Here is a 26,926-nt window from a genome sequence, read left to right as displayed (position 1 = left end):
CACCCGCATCCGGGGCTTAGAAAATGAATTATTACTCCAAAGGACCAGGTTAATTTCCTCCCACCAAACCGTGGTTCTCATGGACCAAGTGGAATTCGTCCAAGACCAAATAATGGAATGTTGAGCTAGTATTGCTACTATTCTTCATTGTTGACCATACCGTGCCATCAACAAAGGGGATTGTGGACTAAATTGGGGAATTTGAGTCAAGTAGACCCCTTAATGGGCAAATGAAAATTGTAATGTAATATTTTACAAAACAATTACTAAGGCTCCAACTTGTGGATGACTAGTAAAATATTACTTTGGAAGAGGAGTCCAACTATCCATTATCTAGTTGTTAACAATGTCTTATAAAAGGATAGCCACCCCTCTTATAATGGTTGGTGTTGTCATACGAGATTAATGCCATCATTGTATTAAAAAGAGCTCATCTTTCGCAAAGCCTTGTCCATATTTTATTTTTATGTTCATTGTGTGGGGTGGCTTTCATTTGTATCCTTTTGCTTGACCAAATGTATTATCTTCGATATAATCTAGTAACCTTCTCTATGCAAGTAAAACTGCACAAAGTTAACAAGTTGAGCCACCAAGGGGCTACTTAGTCACGCAGAGAGGGTGAACTAGGGGGAAATCCCCCCTGGCTTTCTTATTTTGCATGTGGATCACTCCAAGTGACTGGGCCATTACCAAGGGGAGTTTCAAATCATGCAAGAGTTCATATTCATCACACACTCATTCTGAAGGCTGGAGATGCCCCACCCAAGGGGCTGCTCCTAGCTGGGTTAGAACATTTTTGGGGTTATTAAGTCAATAGTAGCAACAACTTCTCCTAGAGACCAATCCCACTGCTTTGATTTATCAACAAGGTCAACTTAATAAGGTGCTGATTTCACACTCCGACAAAGGTTAGGTAAGTTCAGAACAAGGTGTTATTCCAAAAACCACTCTATTCTTTTAAAAAGTTCAAAACTTTTACCTGTCTGCATTAGTTTAGGACTTATTTACTTGCTGATTTTAATTGATTTATCTTATTAGCAAGTTAAAACTCTTTGAAAATTTCGAGTTTATTGATAGATCTAGTGCTAGGGCCTGATAGATACATGTATATTGTATATTTCCCACTTGTATTTAGCCGATATTTTGCAGCTCTAAGCGTGTTTTTCTGGTTATATCTGTGTAAATCTACCACAAAACCAGAGATTTCCAGCACTTTACAAGTCATATTCAAGAGATCTTTGTAGTAACTCTATTGCAATGTGGAAAAATTCGAAGTTGGGATTAAATCGGCAAGAGTCCAGAAATTGGAAAAGTTGTTAAAGTTGGGAGGTTTTTGAAAAAGTCGGCAAAATTAATGTAATACAAAAATTTTCATTTAATTTTTATTTTTTTAGCATCTAAAGTATCCACAACATCAAAATAAACACATTTCCACATAAACATGAAAAGAAAGCTAATATATTATATGTATATGAAGTCTAGTGCTACATCACATATCAAAATAGTGAATCAAGTCCTGAATCTTAACTCTCAAGAGTCAAAATATCAACAAAAAATATAATAAATGTATATTATGAGATCTACATCTCATAAAGTAATCAGTCACTAAGATCTTCTATCCTTTTTATGAGAATAGAGAATGGCTTTGCCTTTTCCTCTAGAGGAAGAAGACCTTGCCCCTGGGGCTACAAATGAACTTAGACCTCCTCTAGAAGCTAATAAAAGAGGTGGCCTCTGTCTTTTGTTGCTTCCCATCCTAGATGGTGTCACCTCCTGCTCCTCATCCTCCTCATGCATTGCCTCCTAACCCTGCACCTCCTCCTCTTCCACCTTTGGCTCTCCCTCCCTTGCAATTTCTACCTCCTATGCCACTAGTGCCTCTGGATCCACATCTAACCAATCAAGGATTGAGTCCATGGTTGGCCTCTCAGTCTCGACCCTCCATGCAACAGTGGTATCAATATTGTCCAATGATATGGCTTCCACATCAGGAGTTTTTTGAAGTTGTCTCACCCACAATCAAAGATTGTAGTAGACGTAGATCATATCATTGAGGCGGTGGGACTCGAATCTGTATTATGGTCATAGATTGTAAATTAGTACTTAGAAAATTTAAATATTAAAAATAATAAAATGAATTCAAAAATTTAATTTGATTTTTTTTTACCTATTGTGCTTTTTGTTGTGTATTTTGTCAAATACACTCCAGTTGCACTCACACCAAGAGGAACTGCATGTTTGGCCAAGCACTCAAATGGCAAGCTTTTGGAGATTGGGTATTCTGCCACCATAGCTTGTCCACCAAGCATCTACAAGTTAAAAGAAAAATGAGAAACATAAAAAAAAAAGTTAAAACATTGTAATTATAAACTTAAGCAAATTATGAAGAGACAATGAATTATGAAATTTGAAAGTTGAAACAAACTAAAGTTTACTTGGCATTTTGGTCGTGCTATACCAAATGTGCCACTTGCCATCCTATGTATCTCCATTTCTTTAGAAATATCTTCACGTTCTTGCCCATATGCCACCGTCCTCTCAACACAAGTGAAGAATCCATCCATCACCAAGGCATTAAATCTGAAACCACAGGAGTAAGAAAATGCAGGGTTGAGGTAGATACCTGCAACATGAATGGGGCGATGGAGGGAATTGTTCCATCACTCATTAATCACTCTCCATATGACCTATGGTTTCTCTAACCCTTTGTCTCCCTTGTCTTCATAATAAGCACGAATGGCTTCTTTGGCCCTATCCATGGCCTCATAGAAGTAGCCCATTGCGAGCTTGTATCCATCAACCAACCGAAGAATCCTTACCAAAGGTTCTGAAATGTCACACACCTCCTCTACTCTTGCCCAAAAGCTCTAATCATAAGAAACTAGTTTGCATATGCCTTCTCCCTCTCGTTTGTGGCTAATAGATAAAACACGCCAATCTTGTGAAAGAAACATGCTCTTTACATCCCACATAGAATTCAACAGAGACTAAAGAGATATGAAAGTAGTGGCAAATCGTGGAATGGCAGGACGCACCAACTCTTTATTGTTGGTGAATCTTCTCATCAAGGTAAGCACAAATGCATAATTATATATAAATTTTGTTATGCTCCTAGATGATTCAACAATATCCCTCACAAGAGGAATCTTACCTATATCCTCCAACATCAAGTGAATACAATGAGCAGAACAAGGTGTCGAAAACAAGTTAGGATACCTCTCCATAAGCAACCTGCCAGCTACAACGTTGTCCGTTATGACTTGGACAACATTTTTGGCCTACTTCCTGAATGAAGATGTCCAACAACTCACATAATAAACGTGCATCTTTAATGTGTGCAGATACATCAACAGATTTTATAAATATTGTCCCCTTGGGACAACTAACCAAGAAGTTAAGAAGGGTCCTACTCTTCTAGTTAGTCCAACCATTTGACATGACTGTGCATCCAACGTGTTCCCATGATGCCCTAAACTCCTCCAATCTAGAAGTGCAATCAGTCCTTTCATCTTGAAGAAGAGGTCCTCTCAACACTGTAAAGGTAGGGGCCAACGACAACAGTGACATCAAACATAGGTTGGTAGAATGGGTTTGTCTTAGCAATGTTGAAAGGAACATCACTCATAGAAGAAACTTACTAACCAACCTGTCAGCTTCTACCTTTTCCTTTTTTTAAGTGCCAATTTGATGACAGGTTGTGCACCAGGGGTGGTTCTAGGAACAAAAAAATATGAGAAAGTTGAGGGGTTGGGACATGTGGGTGTGGAAGGTGATGCTTAGGAACCACTCTCACTTCCCCCCACTCTGGAGGCCCGTACAAGTTGGCTTTTTAGTGCTGCCTTGGTGTCTTTGCCCTCCTCTTTATCCATCAATGATTTAATAGCTTGTCGGACGATTTCTGGAGATGGATTTGGGCAAAGTTCTATATTTTGCCCTGGAATTTGCCCCAAATGAAATTCTAATCTGTTGACACCCCCTGACATATGCTTGCCACACAACTTGCAAGTCAAATACATTCTATTGACCCCCCCAAATTCGAGTATAGTATCAGGTTCACCATATTCCCACATAGGGTCCAAAAGCCTTGGCATTTTGTTTGAAACTTTGAACTTGAATTTGAACCTGGGCACAAAAAAAATTGAAAAAGATTAAAAATTGCCCATCACATAAGAAGCAAACACAAATGTAATTGTTGATTTTAAATTTTAAATGCCTCTTCTCACTCACTTGAACACACTCAGATTCACTAAACAAGCGTTTGGATTTTTGTCATTTGATTCTTGAAAGTTGAAGTTTTGATTCAATTTAGATTCTAAATAATTTTTTATTCAAATTTGTAAGTAAAAATAAACTAGTAAAAAAAATTAATAGAAAGATTTAAGAAACCATTTGTGTAACAAAGACTAAGAGAGAAATTAAAATACATACCCGGCAGCAGAAAATCGACACCTTGAATTTCTCACGTTCAGCAGTGGACAAATATTCAAATCCACACCACAAAACTAGCAAATCTCCTTTTCTTGGGCAATGGCAAACACCTCTACTGTCCACAGGGACAAATGGCAGCCAGAAGAGTGAAAAATGAGTGTTTTTTTTGCCTTTTCCCTCACTTATCCGCGGCCTGGGTGGGCTACATAACTTTTTGGATCGAATTCTGATTTAATCCCGACTTTTTCAACAAGGAAAAAATCAGTAGAAAGTCGGTCGATTAAATCGGCTAGTCCAAAAAATCAGACTTTGCCGATTTAATCGCGACTTTTTCCACACAATTCTATTCTGCCAAATATTGTTTATTTTACTTGTTTAATGTGAATTTCATTTAATTTCCAGCTATATTTAAAACTTATATTTAGATTTGGAATGCTTGGGTAATTTGTCCAAGAGAGCGCCTCAGTTGGGCTTTACAAGTTGTTGTCCCTATGTTTTACACAGAGCTTACAGTCTGATTTTACAAGACAAAAGCTATTCTGATCCATAAGTCCTTAACCAATGGTCCAAGGATAGATCTAATTGCATATTTGGTTCAGGTAAATTATGTGCACCAAAAAAAATTTGTTACACAATATACCTTCAATGATTTGGTGTCTATTATACATTGTTTAGTTTTCCGCTACATAGTTATATCATAAACAACTAGACAGTTTTTCGGAAGTTTAACACCTCCACCTCCAATTGACCCCATATAAGGTGCTACTTTTTTTTCGGATTAGTTAAGATTGTATTTGGGACTCCTCCCTTGACCATTTAGTTGGTTGTTGTGTCTAAACAATGGGGGCTTGGGCCATGGTGACAATGGTTCCTTGCATTGTGGGTGCCCATCTAGTAGGCTTACTAGGACCTTAGTGAACCTGCTAACCTCCTTAGTAGAATAATAATAAAACTCCTAGATCTAGCCACAAAATCCATAAAGAACTATTATCTCTTTAACTAATTAAAGAGATATATTCAACAATACAATAAAAATTATGGATCTAATAAAGCATATCCAAGAGGAAATCATGTAGATAAGGGACTCCTCACACACGTGGCATGTTCCTCCATCAAATCGACCTCAAGCATGTGAGAGTGGAACATGTAGCCTACTGAAGCAAATAGTGAGACTCAACTACCCCCATAAAAACAAGCACATCATGTCCAAGAAGTGAAACAACCAAGCTAGCAATTTTCCAAGTGGCATTTGTGGTACGTGTGACTCCAAAAAGGTGGACGACTCATCTGCAAATGCTCCAATGGTCCAAAGGTGTGGTGTCCAAGCTGCAACTAAGTCCTCAAACCATGCTGATGGACATGTCCTCAAACCTAAGTATGGAAGAGGGCATATTCTTGAAGTCAAAATCAACTTCTACATTTGTGGTATATGGGCTGAAAAGTTCAACCAATATTGACACTCTTTCAGTTGAACAACTTGTTATGTTTGTCGCCTTTCATGCACACCTAACAGTTAGTGTGAAAAGCCCTTAACCGTACAAGGTGTGGTTGGTGGCAAGAACTAAGAGATGGGGTTGTCACCTATTCCCAACTCTCTCCGTTTAAGATATCTCCTAAGTTAGCTAAGGGGGATGGTCCCTAATAAAAAGTTATATGATATGAGTCTCTAAGAGAAAGGTTAATTTGGATTATCTGTCAAAAATAACTTGTTTCCAAGAATTAAGCAAGCATATGAATAAATAAGCCAATTTCAATGATAAATTCAAAGCACAAACCATTGCCTTCAAGTAAATAACAATATCTTGCTCAAAAATGAAATCAAGATACAATGATAGACAATCCTGCAAAATCAAATATTAGACCAAGATAAGCATGTAAACATCGATTGCAACTATAAAGGCAAAAGTGCTTGGAAATAAATGTCCAAATGACAAGATAATGACATCAATTACTCATGAGCTTAAATGATCATCAAAGCAACAAATATATGAAATAACTTTGAAATAGAGTTGCACCAATGAAATAATTTCCAAGTACAAAAAAGTTAAATGTTGCAAAAGTAAAAGAATTCACAATACTTGCATAATAAATGCCTCTTGAAATAAAGTGATATAAACAAGACTCAAGTAAATCCAAGATAGCATAAGTAGGAAAATTGCATTTGCAAGTAAAGTAAAGATGTGATGTAGATGTGCTCTTGGTTTATTTTATTAGTTGCATTCAAAAGCAAAGTTTCAATTGAAATCCTATCCCCAGACTTCACCCTCGCCCAAAAATTTAGATCTCACAATGAAGAGTCAATAGGGATGGAGAGTCCCTAAAGTCTATACAACCAACTTAAGTTGGAGGTCGATTTTAGTGATGCTTGATGCATGTAAAATTCTCAATGTAGATTGCAATGCTTGAAGTGAATGAAATAAGACTGATGCCCACAATAGCTTTGCAAAAGGAAACTTTAACTTTAGAAAATGTAAGATAATTAGTTTGTGCAACACCTCCCGGATAGCAGTCAGACTATTTTATTTATTTTGGTTGGTAAATAGGACTCTCAAATGTCCAATGAAATTATAGATGGACATTTAATGATAATAACATTGTTTTTATTTTATGGAAATTCAGAATTCAAGAGGGGAGACCCGAAAGGAATTCCAACCTCCAGGCAGTTAGGAACAGTTAAAAAAAAAGTTACACCTTTCTTTCCTGTAGAAAAGGTGATATTAGTGGGAAGAAAGGGTTTCAGTTTTGGATTTTTGGGAGAAAAGCAGAAGTCGAGTAATCAAGGAATATCTAGAGCTAGACTTGCTCCAGTGGATAACCTCGTTACGAGAAGGAATCAAAGGCTGGAAGAGTAGACTGTAGTCCTGAGGTCTGTTGCCTGATGTCTGGAGTGGAAGCTCGAGGGTAGAAGAGGATGTCATTGCCCTTCTTATGGTTGGGTGGAGAAGGTCAACCTATTGAAATTGTGGAGTTAGCATATAACAAATAAGTACATGACTAGAATTTGTAAATTTTCTGCATGGATGGATTATTATAGTGTATTGTTTACAGAATAGATTGCAGTTGTTCTGATTTTACGTTCTGTTAAAAGGAAAAATTGAAGTAGTTAATTCCAATTAAGGGCAACCTGGGTATAAGTATGTTATATGTTGAAATTTCTAAGTCTAACCCGTTAGAAAATCTGTATTCTTTGGTTTATTTCACCTACTTATTAATTACGAACAAGTTATTAACCATATAAATACTGAAATAAACACAATACAGTCTCAACCATCTACAGATCAACAACTAAAAGAAATAGACAAACACACAAGTGACACCGTTATTTTTGGACAACTCGTCCCCGGAAAAACCCAACTTGGGAAAACCGATGCAACAATTCTAAAGGTTATTTTATTATGCAGCCTGTTTGAGTACAACTGGGTGCCAAACTGCCTCACCCGACAGAGAAAATAATCCGACAGTAATATCTCTCTATTCGGAAGCAGATATTCGAAAAGTCTACTCCACGAAACCCTCTCCAGCACAATCTGAAGCTCAGCGTCAACTCTCCTGGCCTTTGCGTCACCCCGAAACTCACTGCGTCAACCCTCTGAGGATTTGCGCAACCTATACGACCCTCTACGTCACTCCTGCAGCCTCTGCGTGGATGATGCAAGCCCTTCTGGCCTCTGCGTAGTCCCTTTTGCCTTTGCGTGGCTCCCTCTGGCTCAGTGTTTGCCTCTCTCTGCTTCTGCGCTGGTTTCTCAGCACTATCTCTGCCTCTCTGCCTCGTAGGCGCTGCCCCTCGCTGCAACTCTGATCACTGATTCGATTTCTCTTAGCAAACCCCGCTTTAGAAAATCGAATCACTGATCACTCTAGTGTGTTCTCCCACTGACCCTCAAGCCTCCTCTTATACTTTTCCTGTTGGTCCTTCAACGGCCGAGATTACATCTCTAATCAACGGCTAAGATTAGATTTGGCTTGATCCATGTCCTTTAGAACTTTCTAACCCAGTTTTGTATTAATACACATTAATATTTTATTTTTTCCTAAGTTTAGACTTAGGTACTCCATTAAAAATATTAATTATTTTAATTTTCTCCTTAACTAGGTAGAATTTGGCCAACCCATTTCTGGGTCTTGGAGATCTCATGTGCTTTAGCCTCTCCACCAATTTTCATGACTAGAGCACATCCGATGCTACCCCAAATCAACACTTCCTCTAAGCGAGGACTGTGCTCTAGTAATACTCTACACTGAGCATCACCCTGATTATACGGCACCAATACTTGTGCTAATGCTAGGCCTCCCTGCCCAACATCCTCTGCACTGCTGCATCCTGTACTACTGCCCATGGCTTTGCCACTGCAACTGCTACATACATACGGCAGCTCCCTCTGCATCTGTGACACTGCTGGTCCTTTCTCCCAACACTGTATCTGCACTGCAATTCTCTCTCATCATGTTGCATTGTGCTACTGCTACTGCACTGCAACTCAGTTACTGAGAAGTAAGTAACTGATCCACCCAACCACTGACATCCTTGTCAAGCTAGAAACACTCCCGATGTTGAAGCTCTCTCTGTTGCTATCCTGTGCTCCCTCTACTGCCTCTGCACTGTTGCAACAACTCTGTGCCTCTCGCACCGTTGTAAACCTCTCTGTGCCATCTTGCATTGTTGCAACCTCCTCTATGCCTATCGCATTGTTGCAACCCTCTCTGCGCTCCCTGGGACTACTGCACTGTAGCACTCTCTGTGGTTCATCCGCATCTGCTTCTACCGACATCTGCCATCCTACAAATCTCACTTTGGGGCCCCCGTAGCCAGGTATGATCCAAGAGTTTGGGTACCTCAAGGATCCTGCCCCTCATCACTTGTAGTCCTGTTGACTACAGCTTGATGTCTCCCCACCTCTTCTCTAGAGGTACGTGAGCACTCATGGCACAATCGTCATCCTCCACTACATCCTTTTCTGGCTTCGCTGGCGCTGCCTTGGAGTCAAATGCCTCTCCCTTATTCTTCTTCCTCAGACACTGGTTCGCATAATGCCCTAGTTCCCCACAGTTGAAACACTTAACGTTAGATAGGTCCTTTTTCTTCCTCTTCTCCTGCTTCCCCGCAGATGCCAGAGCTACATCCTCTTCCTCCTCCTTCTTGACCCGGACTCCATTGCTGCTACTTCCCATCTTGAACAACCGTCTGATCTCTTCTTGGCGAAGAGCTGCCCACAATTCTTTCCAATTTGGAAGATTTGCACTGCCCAGAATACTCTAGACAAATGTCTCCCACTCCTTAGAGACTGTGTTTAGGGTCGTCCTCACCATCAACTCCTGATCCAGCGTGGCCCCCATGGAAGTCAGTTGGTCTCGGATCTCCTTCAATCTATCGAGGAAGTGATCTATCTGCTCCCCCTTCTACATCTGGTATGACCGCAGTTGATTCTCTAATAACATCTTCCTCTGCACGAAAGTACGCTGGTACAATGTCTTCAAGGTGTCCCACATTTCCTTTGTTGTCTCCTTCTTGACAATATGTTGGACCACATGATCCTTGACCCCATCAAGGATTATGCATTTCGCCTTGGCCATTGCTTCCTTGTACTTTTCATTGTCAACTGGGTCAACTGGGATAGCCATTATTCTCAAGGTGAAGGCTTTGATGCAATATCTATCTAGAATGGACAGGATCCTGGCCTTCTAGACGACAAAGTTGGACGCCCCGTCCAGCCTGTCCTGATCCCTCAATCCATTCATGGCCATCTCTCTGCTCTTCCTTTCGACTCCTTCGAGTCTCTACTTCCCTTTGGAAGTTCTCTTTTCGACTCCCTTAGTCTCTACTTGCCGTCTGGAAGTTCTTTGCTAGACTCCCTCTGAGTCTCGATTTCCCTCCTGGAAATCCGTCTGCCAACCATCAAGTCGCACCTCTTCGATCTCATGTGCACTTGCAACATTGATCTAGATTTCTTGGCTAGAAATCTGCCTACGTAGCGACTCCCTCTACCTTGGTTTTGCCCCATTAGGTATTGTTCTGTCTCGTCAGCAATAGCACCCCACCAGCTTCACTCCCTGCAAACTACCCATAGCTTCCTAAGCCCCTGCAACTGAAGGACTGATCCTCTAAGCTCTGCGCAATCCCGACACTGGCTGAAATGCTCCACTAGCCAACTGCGTCAACCATCCTGGTCTCTGTGTGGCTCTTTGTGAGCCTTTTCTGCCTTCCTCAGCCTCTGTGTTGACCTCCCTCAAGCTCGAACTGGTGACGCAATCCTCTGCGTCAACCCTTCTCTGTCGCTTTCTGCTAGGAACAACTTTTGTCACTCGAGACAACTGTTTCTGCTGCAAATGCTCTGATTCAGCTGGTGCCTTCAGCTCTCTTGCGATCTGTAACATTCTGATACCATGTTGAAATTTCTAAGTCTAACCCGTTAGAAATTTTCTCTGTATTATCTGGTTTATTTCGCCTACTTGTTAATTACGAACAAGTTATTTAACCATATAAATACTGAAGTAAACACAAAACAGTCTCAACCATCTACAGATCAACCGCTGAAAGAAATAGAGAAACACACAAGTGACACCATTATTTTTGGACAACTCATCCCCGGAAAAACCCAACTTGGGAAAACGGGTGCAACAATTCTGAGGGTTATTTTATTATGCAGTCTTTTTTAGTACAAATAGGTTCCAAACTAGCTCACCCTATAGAGAAAATAATCTGGCAGTAATACCTCTCTATTCGGAAGCAGATATTCAGAAAGTCTGCTCCACGAAACCCTCTCCAGCACAATCTGAAGCTCAGCGTCAACCCGAAACTCATTGTGTCAGCCCTCTGAGGCTCTGCATAGCCTCTACGTCCCTCTGTGTCACTCCTGCAGCCTCTCTGTGGATGACGCAGGCCCTTTTGGCCTCTGCGCAATCCCTTCTGCCTCTGTGTGGCTCCCTCTAGCTCAGCGTTTGCCTCTCTCTGCTTCTGCGTTGGTCTTGTTAGTGTCAGTCTTTCCAGCCTTCCTACAGTGATCAAATGTGCTCTTACAAAGTGATTTTGAAGTGTCAAGGTCAAATTTTGTCATTTCAGTGAGTCTTCAAGCCAAAATTTGGTCACTAGGCATTAGGTCTAGGGTTTGCTCTCACTGTTTTCAAAGTTGTCCAAATGGTGGTCCATGTCATTATTCAGTTGAGTCTATCATCATTCATAGGGTTTTCATTATCATCTCAGTGTCTAATGAGTCATTTCACACCTTGTCCATGCTTCAGTTGCCACCCAGGCAAGGTCATTTCCCTCTCCTAGGGTTTTGAAGGCAATTTCTCTTGGATGGTCAAATCACCGGCAAAACTTGTTTCCTAATGTTCATACACCTTCCCCTATCCTTAAAGTACCTTATCAAACACTTCCCATCCCTTAGATCCGCCAAATTCCTCATTTTTGCACAAACCCTAGTTTCTAGCTACAATCTGGCAATTTTCTAGGTTTGGCCTGTGTTTTGCCCTTTTCGACCCCTTCCCCTCACTCAATCACTGAGATTCCACTTTCCCCTGTTTCCTAACATCCTTCCCCACTCCCAAAAATTTCCCCAAGAATTTAGAAGCCCCCTATCCCCTTCATTTCGCTCCATTTCGACAAAATCCCTTGTTTCACACATCGGGACAAGTTTCACTCAAAAGCTGTTTCTGAGAAATCAAAGATGAATTTTGCAAAACTGAGAGAGGTTTTTGTCCACAACATGCCAAGGAAGAAAAACCTCTTTCACTTTTTACACAGGTGTCATGGTTTGAGAGAAATGTCAAAAATACGGCGAGAACGAAGGTGCTCCAAGGACGGTTGGCCAAAGCACAAAAACGAAGGAAAACGCCCGATCCACTCCAAATTTTGGCCAAAGCCTCTTTGACTGAGCATGGTACTTGATTGGGGACTCCCAGCCCAAATTTCAAGAAATTTGGAGAAAATTTTGTCATTTGTGAATTTTTTGTGCAATTACAGGTTTTGCCCACGGTTTGGTCTCACCCCGGGTGAGACCATTTTGAAGAGCTGCTCGGAATTTTGCAAACTTGGCATTTTTGGAAAGGGCATTCAAAAAGAAAAATTACCAATACTTGGGAGAAGCCTGATTTTGAGTTTTGAGCCTCCAAAAGCTCAAAATACATCAAAAAAATGACTTTCTGCCCACTTTTTGAGTTGCAGAAAGTGACCTTGGGAGAAATGGTTTTTGAGGGGTCAAATCAACACCAAATTCAGAAATTCCACTTGGGATGGAAAGTAGACAGGCCAAGCTTTCCAATGAGCCATCTTGCACCTGATTTGGACCAGTGGAACCCACTCAAAAACAGCTGTAAAGGGGCGCGACCAGAACTTCCAGGGGCGCGACCAGAACTTCCAGATTTGCCAGAATTCACATTTTTGGTCAAAAAACACTGTTTTGACTATGGTTGACTATTTTTACTTGTAGATGATGGATAAATGTAATATTTTCATGGCACTTTGGTAGATTTTATCTTTCTTTACCCTTCTAGAAGCTTCCATGATGTAAAAAGTGAAAAATTAATGCATGGATGAGTTAGCTAAGTAATAGAGGCAAGTTGTTGGGCTGCCTATTTTCTAGTTCTTAGTTTAGAATTAGTTCAAACTACTCCTAGGAAGCTGAGCTCGACCCCTAGAGGTGGGGAAAGGAGTTAGATGGTCTAGATGGTCTATATTATGCTCTCTCCTTCTCATTTTCATGGTTGGACTCTTGTGTAAGGAAGCTTTATTGTATATTGTGCATCTATTTCTACAATTGAAGGCAAGGAAAGCCAGGGTTTTACAGACATCTTTGAGGATTCTTGTGGATCTGATTGTTGATGGTGTGTTCTCTACATGTTCTTGTAAGTTTGTTTATGTGTTTCACATCTCTCTTATGCTTCTAAATTGGACAGATGAAGTGGTAAAGTTTGAACTCATGTTTTGACATGCTCAGCTTTTTAGTTTGTTCAATTTTAATGTTTTCTACTGTCTAGAGAGGATTCGAATTGTGTGTTTGCCCTCTTTAGCTTCTCCTCTATCATCTCTGATCATCCATCTCAGATTAAGACATCAGCACTCATTCCTACCTTGCCCCTTAGATCCCCCTGTGAAAACTGTGCTCAATCCCCGCACCTTGAATTGCACTTCCACCAATTGCCACCAAAACCCCCACAAATCATCAAATCAAACCCCCTATCAATTTACTAGCCTAAAATCTTTATTTTTAATTGGTCAGCCTAAACATATTGAAAGATCTATCAAATCTGACCCGAGAGAGCCTTCTCATACCTCGTAGGGCTAGCTACGAGGTGAAATGGTTTGATGTAGCCTTGATGATTTACCTTTTCAGCCTAGGGTGAAATCTCAAGCGCTAACATAGTGGCGACCATACTGGGGAAAACATATTAATCGTTTGCTCATTGTCGTGTTATTTCATAAGTCTTAGACGGAGCCTGAAGTTACGCCAGAAGCCTTCGAAAACGCTCTTGTTTTACATCAGCGCAAGTAGATAAACGCTGCTTCAGTCTATCTCCGTGGAATTTGTGAACATAGCGCTTCATTGACACTTTACCCCAGTACATGTATCAAGTTCAGATCTGATTGTTGATGGTGAACAACGATCAGACACTTGAAAGGCTGAAATCATTCACTGGCGACTCCTTCACTGAAAACTCCAGAGATCGATGTTTCATGGTGACTTCACTGCAGATAGATCAGTGGCTTTGAGATTTTCAAGATGGATCAGATTGCAAGAAGATATGCTCCATTGAGCCGAGATCACATTCCAGGTTTTCCGAATAAAATTCCGAAGGTAGATTGGTCAAGGAATTTGCCTACATTTAAAGATGATGGTCGGAAGGACGCTGCTCTACATCTGGTCAGATTTCACATGCATATTCGCAAATTCAAGATCGATTTTCCTGAAGATTGCTTGATGAAGATATTCTTGGCCACTTTGGAAGGTGAAGCCCAATCATGGTATGAAAGTTTGCCGCCTGCTTGTATTTATTGTTTAAAGGATTTTCATGTTATGTTCATTGAGCGATATAAGGACTCTTATCCATCATTAAATTTAGTTCAAGACTGTTGCAAGCATGCACATAATTTTATTGAAAGCCTTGAAAAGTTTTATGAAGATGATAATTTCATGGATGAAGAGATCATGGAAGCCTTGTATGAAAATCCGTTTCAGCAGCACACAGAAATCTTAGATACTTGTCAAGATCAGCAGGTTGAAAATGGCCATATGGCTGAAAATGATGAAAGAGAAGAGCTTGTTTCAGATCTGCTCACGGAAGAGGACAACATGCATATTGGAGAATGTGGGACAGCTACTTCAGTTCTGGATTCAGATTGTGATAACCAAGCATACCTTGTGTTGAATCCGGAAAGTTTTGTTGTTGAGGTCATCCGGAATAAAGAAGACAAAGCTATTGACCAAAGCCTTTGTGAGGAGGTAATTCAACCAGCTCATGAAAAACAAGATGAGATCTTTGTTCAAGTAAGTGAAAACTCTTATTTCAATCATACTTTGGATAGTTTGATTGCCATGTCATATGAAGATGATCAACAATGTTTCCAAGTTTCAGAAGATCAGGACTGTCATTCAGATTTTTCATGTTTTGAAATGTTATTTCAAGAAGACAAGACTTGTTTGAGCAAAGGGAAACAAAAGCCATTGTCTCCTTTGTCTGAAGAGGAGATAGATCAGCTTTTGAAAGGTCATGCTACAGCAACAGATTTGCAGTGCACACATAGTCAGGAAAGTGTTGGTGAAACTTCTTCCTCTTTTGCAAATGATGACTGTCTTGTACTCAGTTTTGTAGATCAGCAAAAAGATAAGGCTGTCATGTTTGATTATCTTGAAGAGTGTTTTTTGTTTAAGAATGACCTAGAGCATGAAGTTGAGAGAGACAATACGGTCAAAGAATATACAGTCAACACTCATATGGCAGAAGTTTACACCTCTCTGTGCCTTCCTATCAATCAGCAACCCACTGTTCTTTCAGATCAGGATGAAGCAACTACTTATATTTTTGCAGCTGGATCTCCAAACGAGATAGTGCTTCAGGATTATCAAGATCCCTTTGGCATTCTTCTGCAAGCACTAGAGAAGATAAATTTTACCTGGTTCATTATCATAAGCTTTGGTTTCAGTGGTTATTTTGAGTTGCCTACAGGTTCATCGTTCCGCCTGCTCGAGATACGTGAGAGCAGAAATTTGGTATGTAGCCATCTGCTGGATTGGTTACATTGGAAAGCTCATTATACTTGATTGTACATATATCATTAGTATGCAGGTGGTTGTCATCATGATTCCAGATCTTGATGGACTGCTGCCCTTCATAAGCTTTGTAAGTTTTGTTTTAAGTCAAGTCATGAGTCATTTGTGTTTGGTCTGTTGAGTAAGTTTTTCAAGTTATTTCAGTTTGCCATCGAGTCGGTTTGAGTCAAGCATCAGTTAAGTTTCTGTCAATTGTCTAAGTCAAATAAAGTTGTTTTTGAATTGGTCACATGTGAATAAATTGACTCCATTGCCCAATGAATAAGGCACTGGTCTGCTCTCCCAAGAGATCTGAGGTTCTTGGCACCTCCAAGGAGCTACCATCCCCATTGGAGCCAATGTTAGTGTCAGTCTTTCCAGCCTTCCTACAGTGATCAAATGTGCTCTTACAAAGTGATTTTGAAGTGTCAAGGTCAAATTTTGTCATTTCAGTGAGTCTTCAAGCCAAAATTTGGTCACTAGGCATTAGGTCTAGGGTTTGCTCTCACTGTTTTCAAAGTTGTCCAAATGGTGGTCCATGTCATTATTCAGCTGAGTCTATCATCATTCATAGGGTTTTCATTATCATCTCAGTGTCTAATGAGTCATTTCACACCTTGTCCATGCTTCAGTTGCCACCCAGGCAAGGTCATTTCCCTCTCCTAGGGTTTTGAAGGCAATTTCTCTTGGATGGTCAAATCACCGGCAAAACTTGTTTCCTGATGTTCATACACCTTCCCCTATCCTTAAAGTACCTTATCAAACACTTCCCATCCCTTAGATCCGCCAAATTCCTCATTTTTGCACAAACCCTAGTTTCTAGCTACAATCTGGCAATTTTCTAGGTTTGGCCTGTGTTTTGCCCTTTTCGACCCCTTCCCCTCACTCAATCACTGAGATTCCACTTTCCCCTGTTTCCTAACATCCTTCCCCACTCCCAAAAATTTCCCCAAGAATTTAGAAGCCCCCTATCCCCTTCATTTCGCTCCATTTCGACAAAATCCCTTGTTTCACACATCGGGACAAGTTTCACTCAAACGCTGTTTCTGAGAAATCAAAGATAAATTTTGCAAAACTGAGAGAGGTTTTTGTCCACAACATGCCAAGGAAGAAAAACCTCTTTCACTTTTTACACAGGTGTCATGGTTTGAGAGAAATGTCAAAAATACCGGCGAGAACGAAGGTGCTCCAAGGACGGTTGGCCAAAGCACAAAAACGAAGGAAAACGCCCGATCCACTCCAAATTTTGGCCAAAGCCTCTTTGACTGAGCATGGTACTTGATTGGGGACTCCCAGCCCAAATTTCAAGAAATTTGGAGAAAATTTTGTCATTTGTGAATTTTTTGTGCAATTACAGGTTTTGCCCACGGTTTGGTCTCACCCCGGGTGAGACCATTTTGAAGGGCTGCTCGGAATTTTGCAAACTTGGCATTTTTGGAAAGGGCATTCAAAAAGAAAAATTACCAATACTTGGGAGAAGCCTGATTTTGAGTTTTGAGCCTCCAAAAGCTCAAAATACATCAAAAAAATGACTTTCTGCCCACTTTTTGAGTTGCAGAAAGTGACCTTGGGAGAAATGGTTTTTGAGGGGTCAAATCAACACCAAATTCAGAAATTCCACTTGGGATGGAAAGTAGACAGGCCAAGCTTTCCAATGAGCCATCTTGCACCTGATTTGGACCAGTGGAACCCACTCAAAAACAGCTGTAAAGGGGCGCGACCAGAACTTCCAGGGGCGCGACCAGAACTTCCAGATTTGCCAGAATTCACATTTTTGGTCAAAAAACACTGTTTTGACTATGGTTGACTATTTTTACTTGTAGATGATGGATAAATGTAATATTTTCATGGCACTTTGGTAGATTTTATCTTTCTTTACCCTTCTAGAAGCTTCCATGATGTAAAAAGTGAAAAATTAATGCATGGATGAGTTAGCTAAGTAATAGAGGCAAGTTGTTGGGCTGCCTATTTTCTAGTTCTTAGTTTAGAATTAGTTCAAACTGCTCCTAGGAAGCTGAGCTCGACCCCTAGAGGTGGGGAAAGGAGTTAGATGGTCTAGATGGTCTATATTATGCTCTCTCCTTCTCATTTTCATGGTTGGACTCTTGTGTAAGGAAGCTTTATTGTATATTGTGCATCTATTTCTACAATTGAAGGCAAGGAAAGCCAGGGTTTTACAGACATCTTTGAGGATTCTTGTGGATCTGATTGTTGATGGTGTGTTCTCTACATGTTCTTGTAAGTTTGTTTATGTGTTTCACATCTCTCTTATGCTTCTAAATTGGACAGATGAAGTGGTAAAGTTTGAACTCATGTTTTGACATGCTCAGCTTTTTAGTTTGTTCAATTTTAATGTTTTCTACTGTCTAGAGAGGATTCGAATTGTGTGTTTGCCCTCTTTAGCTTCTCCTCTATCATCTCTGATCATCCATCTCAGATTAAGACATCAGCACTCATTCCTACCTTGCCCCTTAGATCCCCCTGTGAAAACTGTGCTCAATCCCCGCACCTTGAATTGCACTTCCACCAATTGCCACCAAAACCCCCACAAATCATCAAATCAAACCCCCTATCAATTTACTAGCCTAAAATCTTTATTTTTAATTGGTCAGCCTAAACATATTGAAAGATCTATCAAATCTGACCCGAGAGAGCCTTCTCATACCTCGTAGGGCTAGCTACGAGGTGAAATGGTTTGATGTAGCCTTGATGATTTACCTTTTCAGCCTAGGGTGAAATCTCAAGCGCTAACAGGTCTCTTGGCATTATCTCTACCTCTCTGCCTCGTACTCACTGCCCCTCGCTGCAACTCCGATCACTAATTCGATTTCTCTTAGCAAACCCCGCTCTAGAAAATCGAATGACTGATCACTCTGGTGTGTTCTCCAACTGACCCTCAAGCCTCCTCTTATGCTTTTCGTGTTGGTCCTTCAACGGTCGAGATTACATCTCTAATCAACGACTAAGATTAGATTTGGCTTGATCCATGTCCTTTAGAACATTCTAACCCGGTTTTATATTAATACCCATTAATATTTTATTTTTCCTAAGTTTAGACTTAGGAACTCCACTAAAAATATTAATTATTTTAATATCTTCTTAACCAGGTAGAATCTGCCCAAACCATTTCTAAGTCTTGGAGACCTCATGTGCTGTAGTCTCTCCACCAATTTTCATGACTAGCGCACATCCGATGCTACCCCAAATCAACATTATAGACCTATAATGGAAAATTGGAAACCTAGTTTTGTATTTGCTAAATTAGACCCGAAAAAGGGAAATTGAAAAAGAACCAATTGTACTGGTAGGAATAAAACATGAAATGGAAACTGAAAACCCAATATTGTTTCTTTTAGTTAATAAAGGGGTTTGTGTGTGATTGGCAGTGAATGTCATAGATGAGATTAACATTTCTTTTTTAAAACAAGAGAATGTGAAATTTGGGAAGAGGGTTTGGGTTGTTATACAAACTAGCCATTAAGACTTAGAGTCTATATATGTATATATATAAATAAATATATATATGTTTGTTAAATCATTTATATATCCTTAAGAATGTGAGTCATTAACGAAACTGGGTGATTTAGAAGGATTAGCCAGAAGGGGTTTAACAACCTATTTACAGGTCACAGGGTTAGGACTAGGTCACCTTAGATACAAGCAACCCTGTCCAGTCCCCAAAGAAACCCTTCTTGGGTGTTTGAAACTGCTGGAAAACCAAAATGTAGCAGTGGTTCAGTGGCATAAAACGAAAACTAAAGTAAGAACGACAATGTTGAACACAAAGATTTATTCCTAACTTAATAACTATGCAGAAAGTGAAAGTTGTAAACTACCTCTGAAATGATTATGTGTGTCGGTAAAATTATGCAAACATAGAAGAAAGGCACATTATTCTTTTCCAAAGCGCATGCAAAGTTTCTAAGAGTAACAACTTCCAGAATTGTCTGTCAAACTGGTGAACCTTAAATAACATTGCAGCGCATGCAAACCACCGTTCCAATCTGCATAGCATATTCCTTTAATACAAGAAAAGTAATACAATGAGGAGGCGTTTCTCCATGAACTATATATGTATACTCATTGCAAATGAAAACTCAGAAATGGCAAAACCAATATGTTAAACTTAATCGGTCAAACCCAGAAAGAATTCATAAACCCGATGGGATTCTCAAGCGAGAATCACTTAAACAATACTGATTTCTGGTTATCTTTGCAAAATGAGAAAACCCTCATCTAAAAACCCTAACCACCAGAAGTGACAGGCAAAATAAGAGAAATCACCTGGAAAAATCAAGGATATCAATGTAAACAGTTGCTCGACTCCTGAAGCCGGTAGATGCAACCTGAAAAGAAGTGGGGGAAGTAAGAAAACGGGGAGAGTCGAGTTTGTCAACCATAATGAGTTAGGAGGAAAGAAATTACCAATTACCTGTTGTATGGGGCCGGCTCTTTGAAATAGAGTTGCAGTGAAAACTCCCTGCCCACGAGGTAGCACAACCTATAACAGATTTGCAACACGGTCATAACCTTAATCACAACCGGGAAAATTATGTGTGATAACTTGTGCAGGTGAAAAATTAGTTTACCTGTGAGGGATAGCCACCGGCAAGCCACCTTCAAACCCCGACGAACGTCGAAGACGACACAGTGCAAGTTGCAACCATGGTTCGATGGAGGTGCAAGGATCACCAGTAATAAGCCAAACACAGAAGATAAGGACCCTCTTCCCACCAAAAACGGAGTGCCGCCATAGATTTGGAAAGCACGGTGCATAGAGCCTCAGCGGGCAAATGAGACATCTAGGAGGCGTTGAGTCCAAGGTTGGTTACTCTAACGGAGTGGAGAAGCACCAAAACCGTCCAATCAGCAGTCAAAGAAACCATGGTTGGGATGCACCCATCTGTCCTTGAAATTGCATAACAGTTGTGTGGCATATCCTTCTCTCGAAGTTTCCAGGCCTCCATCTACTGTGGGTTAAGGCGGTGGTGATTTAACCCAATAAACAATGTGATTATAACTTTACCATATAGCATATACAATTGTGGACGCATTAATCATCTGAAATTTTAAAGAAAACGATAGGAGGTATAATTATACAAAGTCTGAACCCCAATGTTTAAATCAATCATGTTTTACCTTTCACCTAAGCCATGAAGGTATAATATTTTTTATTTTTTTTGTATTGTTATGTTTTGGAATAATGTGTGATACATGTTACAGTTTGACATAAAAGTAAACAATTTCTTTGGAAAGTAAACTTTCCCAATACACAATGCTTCAATGTTCAAGATAGAAAAATGTAGCATAACAACGAGGCATAAGTGATTATTAAACAAGTTCAAAGCTAAATATATCAAAGTTTGCTAGAAATAAGAGAGTTGTTTGCATGAGAGTAAATTACTTTGAAATAGAATGTGAACTTGTAGCTTGTAGCAACAAAGATAAATGGTGCAAGCTTGTAGCAAACTTTAAGAAAGGAAATGTGATTTGTGTTACTTTCCAATTAGAGCATGCATATTATGTGAAAATGAAAAAAATGGAAATGTTAACCAATCAAACCACCCATAAGTCTTTCTCCCTAAATGGAGAAATGTGATGCCATGGGTAAAACCCACGCTCCCACAACAAAAACAGAAATTTTACAATGAGGTTATTATTATTATGGTGTTACAATGAGGTTAGAACCTCCTAGAGGGATTCCCACGTAATAATGGAAAGATACAATATAAGGTCTTGCAATAACACAAAATTCCCTTCAAACTATGGGAGCCTGAAGAGATGAAATGATTCTACAACTTGAGAGAGTAAGCTCCTAGAAAGGCACATGGCCTAGCCTCCTTGATAGGTCCTCCAAATTCCCACGACCTCCTTGAAAAGAAGCTTGAATGCTTGAGGCAAACTACAAGAAAGATGTTAGGGCTGCAAAACTAAGACATGGATAGTGTGCAGAAAGAGAGCATGCAAATAAGTGAGTATACTACAAAATAATGTACAAAAAACTAAATCAAATGATGGGAAAGGATCCCATCACTTGACTAGCTTGTGAAAAGCTCTTAAATAGCTAGATAATGAAATGAAAGCACAAGATCAAAAGATAATAAATTTTTTGAGATTTTAAACTTATGCATAAACTATGTTAAAAGGAGGACCCTGCAAAACAAACACTTCAAAATATTAGACTTATGAGATATAAATAACGATGAGAGCTCCTTGAAAACAATGCCAAGAGTGGGTTGGTCTCTTGAAGACTTCCCCTCACGCTTGCTAGTTGATCCAAAAATGGTCCTTTACAAAACTTCCAACACACATTAGCTTATATGGATTAATCAATAAACAATGATAAGATAACTCTAGAAATTTGTATGAAAATGACTATAGATTGTCTACACCTAGAGCATATTCATAAACCAATTGTAAATGCAAAATAGGTATAATCTACAATTCTATGAAAGCATATGAGAAATGAAACATATTAAAGCACAGGTAGAGAAGATCATACCATCAAAAAACCAAGCACATGCTTCAATGGAATAACAGTCATGAATGAACCCCAAAGTCTTTTTATTCATATGAAGAACAAGTGTACATAGAAGCAGAGCTTCCCCAAGCATGATAGCTCATTGCAAAAAGATACATAAGTGAGAGCACAAAGATTTTATTATATAGAAGTTTGAGAGCCAATCCCAAGGCAAACGGTGACAATACCAAAGCACCTTTATGCAAATTCGAATTTCCCTAGTGGCATCAAGAATCCCTCAAGCAAAATCAAATGACATGGTGAAATGACAAGTGTATATGGGTGGGAACCAATGTGGGGACAATTTACCATAAACATCTCTACCAAATATTCTCCCAAATCCTCCCAAATGTGCATTAACTCCACAAATTCGAATTTCCTAGTGAAAAGTTGTTGCATTTATGTCAAGAAATTTGATTTCCTTGAATGGGCCATGTATTTATGATGCAAGGTGCCAAATCATCCTCCAACTTGTCATTTGACTCACTTTTTTCACTTGAGAAATTTTCAAGTCATTTCCATGTTATTTTGTCACATGGAGCTATTTATTTTCCCCATTTATTTACTTGTTGAGCCAATTTATTGCTTGCCACATTTTCCACAAAACTTAGGAAAAATGGGTTTTGAGAGTCTAGAACTTATTTTTTACCCCTCCAAGTGTGTCATAGTAGAAAGTTAAGGGCGAGAAGTGTAATTTTGAACACACATACTCCATACAACTTCTCTAGACATCACTTATTACAATTTATTTTCAGAACTTATTCAAATATCTGCCCTGCGGGAAATTAAAAAATTGACCCCTAGACTTAATCAAATTCCACAAAAAAATTGTGTAATCTATTACGATAATATACAATGACTCTAGACACTAGGACTCACCATCCAACTGTACTTTGGCTTTAGGGTATGCTTGGAGGAAAAAATTCAATTAATTATTAAGTCTTTCAAAGGATATGATAATTAACCAAGTGAAGAAAACCTCCCAGAGTAATACTCACTTGATGACAAGGTCGCAGGCTACCAAGGCCTGTTACATGACTCGACTCCTAATACTAGTATCACTTTTACATTGTCCCCACAGGATCTATGGAATTTGAGTACAATAGAGAAAGATAAAAAGAAGAAGTAGAGTTGAAAAATTCTGATGACATGATGAACTATGATGGTACACTAAAGCTTCTGATACACCCTTGGGCATGGAGACTTCAAAATATCTTCAAGTTCCACTCCAGTGGTCAACAGAACCAATGATTGATAAAATGGTTGGGGAGATACTTTGTGCTGTGTCAACCATGCCAGAGATGTGTTGTGCAAGCAACATTTTGGCTCATTTTATGACAACTGCAAAACTTGTGTTTTGGAGGGCATTTGAGAGCTGTGCTGCAGACATATTTGATATCTTTGGTCCAAACATGTATGTTTTCTGGGACAAACATTTGTTTTACATATGACCAAGAGAGTGTGTTAAAATTATCAGACAATAATAGTTATATGATATTGTACTTGAGCTCAATAATTAAGGGACTTAAGTGACATATAGAAATTAATGTTAAGCTACAGGTTAAATTAAATTTTAATTAATAAAGTGGTTGGATGGGATTTTGCTACAGCACGTTGCTTTCCTTGTATGTAACGACATCCACACCTTATTGAATGAGTCAAGCATATAACTCTCTTTTAATGTATTCTGGTCTGCATTCTCTGTCAATATTCTTGTATGATTTTCCTTACAACTTAGATGTATGGACACCATTTAACTCCACATTGACTGTAAATTGCAATGACTAGGATCCCTGTAAAGTATTTTTTCTTTCACACAACTGGGTTGCACGTTTTCTCATCTTGTTTTTTCATGTAATGCTCTTATCTATGGGCTTTTATTAATCCAGTAATACATTTGTTCCGACAGCTGCATTAGAAAACCTAGCTTCCAAATATTCTGTATACGCGCTTGATCACACTGCAGCTGTGGATATTGGATGTATGGATTGGAATAATGTGAAAAAACGCCTTTTGTTGTTTGTTTGTTCATGCCAACAATTATAAAAAAGAGCAGAAAATTTTTGTCTAATCTAGATGTATTAATATTGTCGATGTTAGTAATTTAAATGTTGCATTCTTGGATTGCATGTATTTGGGCATGACTGTCATTCCTGTATGCATGGATGTATAAGGTTGAAGAAGGCATGGAGTGATTAACTTTGGGTGGCATGTGAAGGAATCATCTAATGCATTCTAATACTGACATTTATAGACTTCGGTCTTTTGTCCCATTTCACTCTTTTTTCTGTTATTATCATCCTCTATTATCTGGAAAGTATGAATGCTTTAGAGGAATACTAATCTTCACCATCTTAGAAAAGAAGGAAAGTTCCACTTGGTTTGTAAAGACAAGTTTTTGAATTGGTGGTTTAGTGTTAACAGTGTTACTGATATATCCAGTTACTTGAAAGCAGGGAGGTATCCATCCAGCATACTCTGGGAAGACATATCTGGATATTCTGCATGCTGTGAAGAGCGTTGTTCCTCAAATTCATGTTCATGCATTTTCACCCTTGGAGGTTTTTCAGGGAGCAACCACACTGGGTATCAGGTTCTCAGTTTCAGTGGATTGATATGAATTCCTCATTCTATAGTTAATTTTCAAGCATCACTATATTGAATTTGTCAGTCTTAGTTTACCATTTCACTTGTGTTTTCAGTGTTCGAGCATTCCTTTCACAGTTGAAAGAAGCTGGGCTTGGTTCACTTCCTGGTACTGCTGCTGAGGTAATTGAGTTATTTCGATTTTGAAACATCCTTGATTTTGTAGTCCGATGTTTGATGCCTAATTTTAAACAAAATCTGAATCCCCCTGATGTATAATATAACTCCACAAATCAGCCACCTTGCAAGTAAAAGCCTAACTGTCAATGAGCTAAAGGATACAATAATTCATAGAGGAACAACATATGGACTAATCTCAATGATTTAACATCATATTTATTAAGCTGTGGTAAATTGTTATATCCATCATTGTAAGGTGATAATTTAAGACCATGAACTTCATTTACAAGTCAGAGTTGCAAGGTTTTACAACAAGCCTTAATTGACTCCAGAGGCACTGAAGATTCCATCCTTCCCAACACTTGGTCAAACAAATGCAAAACAATATATCTAGCTCGAAACCCTTGTTACCCAACAACGACAGCAGCTGTTTCAGCAAAAATTGATGTAGGATATGATGAGTATGTTCCAACAATCATCACCAGTCAACAACGGGCCCAACCATAGCCTATTCAGAAACAGGCCCTCAACTCACTATTCACTAGGTAGTTCCTAATATTTAGCAGACTTTCAAGTTGCACATTGCTACCACTCAAATTAGTAGTGTGTTGACGGTGCTAGAATCACCAACATTCAGAGGATCACCCTAGTATGAAGTCCCAATTAGACCTCACCCCATTTGGTGTGGGAGTCCCATCTGGTATGATGGCCCGGTTGCTATTGTCTTAAGGATTTGCCTCAACTCTTGCTTGTCAGCACAGGAGAGTAGTTCGCTTTGTCTTCGAGAAGTGAGGTTCACGTGCCTGGTGAGTGTAAGTGTACTTGTGTCAATGGTTCTTTCACTGTGAGGGGAAGAAGGTGAAGGTGAGTTCCAGGTTGAAAGGGATCAGTCCCAACTCGGCTAGGAACACACAACACAAAAATGACATACACAGCTTCCGGCGAAGCAGTCCACTCGGATGCAGCAGTCACAACATACAAGCTGAGATAACACGTACAACATTCACGGAACAGTCCGAACAAGTGCAATGGTTGTTACAACAAGGTTCATGTGAAAGGTCTGTCTAATGTCCGGCAAAGCAGTCAACACGGACGGGACAGCATTAACAACATATACAATACATTTCCATTAATAAATTATGCATTACAACAAATGAATCAGTTCAGATGTAGAACACAGGTTAAAGCAACATGCATTACAAGTGTTAAAGATCAGTGTTACAACAAATTCAATACATGTGTGAAAATGTGCTGGCCTGTTAACAGGCTTCTGAATGAAGAGAAAGTTTCAAGACACATCGTTACACCATACATCACTAACCCCGCCAGCGGGGCATTGGAGCCACTACTTACTCTTCAAAGAAAAGATTACAAACTCTCCTGGCTATGTGTGAGAAGCTGAGGTGAAAAGTCCATTCATGTACAAATGAGGGGGTATTTATAGCCAAGGGTGAAACTGACCCTTGTGGCTGTTCGAATACCCTCATGACCATTCGACTTCCATGACTTTTCAACTTACATGACTCTATGTTCAACAAGTGGGTCTCTTGGACTTCCATGTTACATCACATTAATTGACAACAATCCCATGGTGGAGATGTGGGCGACATGACTCATGACTTGACATGACAATGCTGGTACACTCGTGCTGCTGCTGAAGTGCATGTCGAGCTACAGCGTTGTTGAGTGATAGAAGTCTTCATGGTGTATCATAGCTTCACCTCCGCATGGCGAAGTGCATTGAGCCTTTGATGGTACTTGGTTCGCTTGATGAAGCTTTATGTGATATTCCTAATTAGCTATGGCTAATTGGAATATTCGATTTTGTTCAATTTTTGCCTTCTATAGTTATTTGTAAATAAAAAGTGAGGAAGGGGGACATAACTCACTTTAGAATAAAAAGTCACTTCCTGGGTAGCACAATGTTGTGACTTAAAGGGGAGCCAAGGGGGCCAAAGGGGGACGCAGA

The 26,926-nt window shown here is 39.5% G+C and overlaps 1 protein-coding gene across 2 annotated transcripts in view; it reads left to right on the top strand.

Annotated features, from left to right (window-relative positions):
- Positions 1 to 26,926, top strand: part of LOC149202209 (uncharacterized) — a 511,066-nt gene that overhangs the window by 384,341 nt on the left and 99,799 nt on the right. For both annotated transcript variants that reach the window (XM_089403126.1, XM_089403125.1), the window contains 2 exons: positions 24,648 to 24,784; positions 24,894 to 24,960. In XM_089403126.1, the coding sequence (XP_089259252.1) occupies positions 24,648 to 24,784; positions 24,894 to 24,960 (204 nt within the window). The remainder of the gene's footprint in view (positions 1 to 24,647; positions 24,785 to 24,893; positions 24,961 to 26,926) is intronic.

Source organism: Pinus tabuliformis, chromosome 2_1, assembly GCF_031772625.1.
Source record: "Pinus tabuliformis cultivar Carrire ecotype Pingquan chromosome 2_1, CPIR1, whole genome shotgun sequence".
Classification (NCBI taxonomy): Eukaryota; Viridiplantae; Streptophyta; class Pinopsida; order Pinales; family Pinaceae; genus Pinus; species Pinus tabuliformis.
Note: the sequence above shows the minus strand (reverse complement) of the source record. Positions and strands in the feature narration are given on the sequence as shown.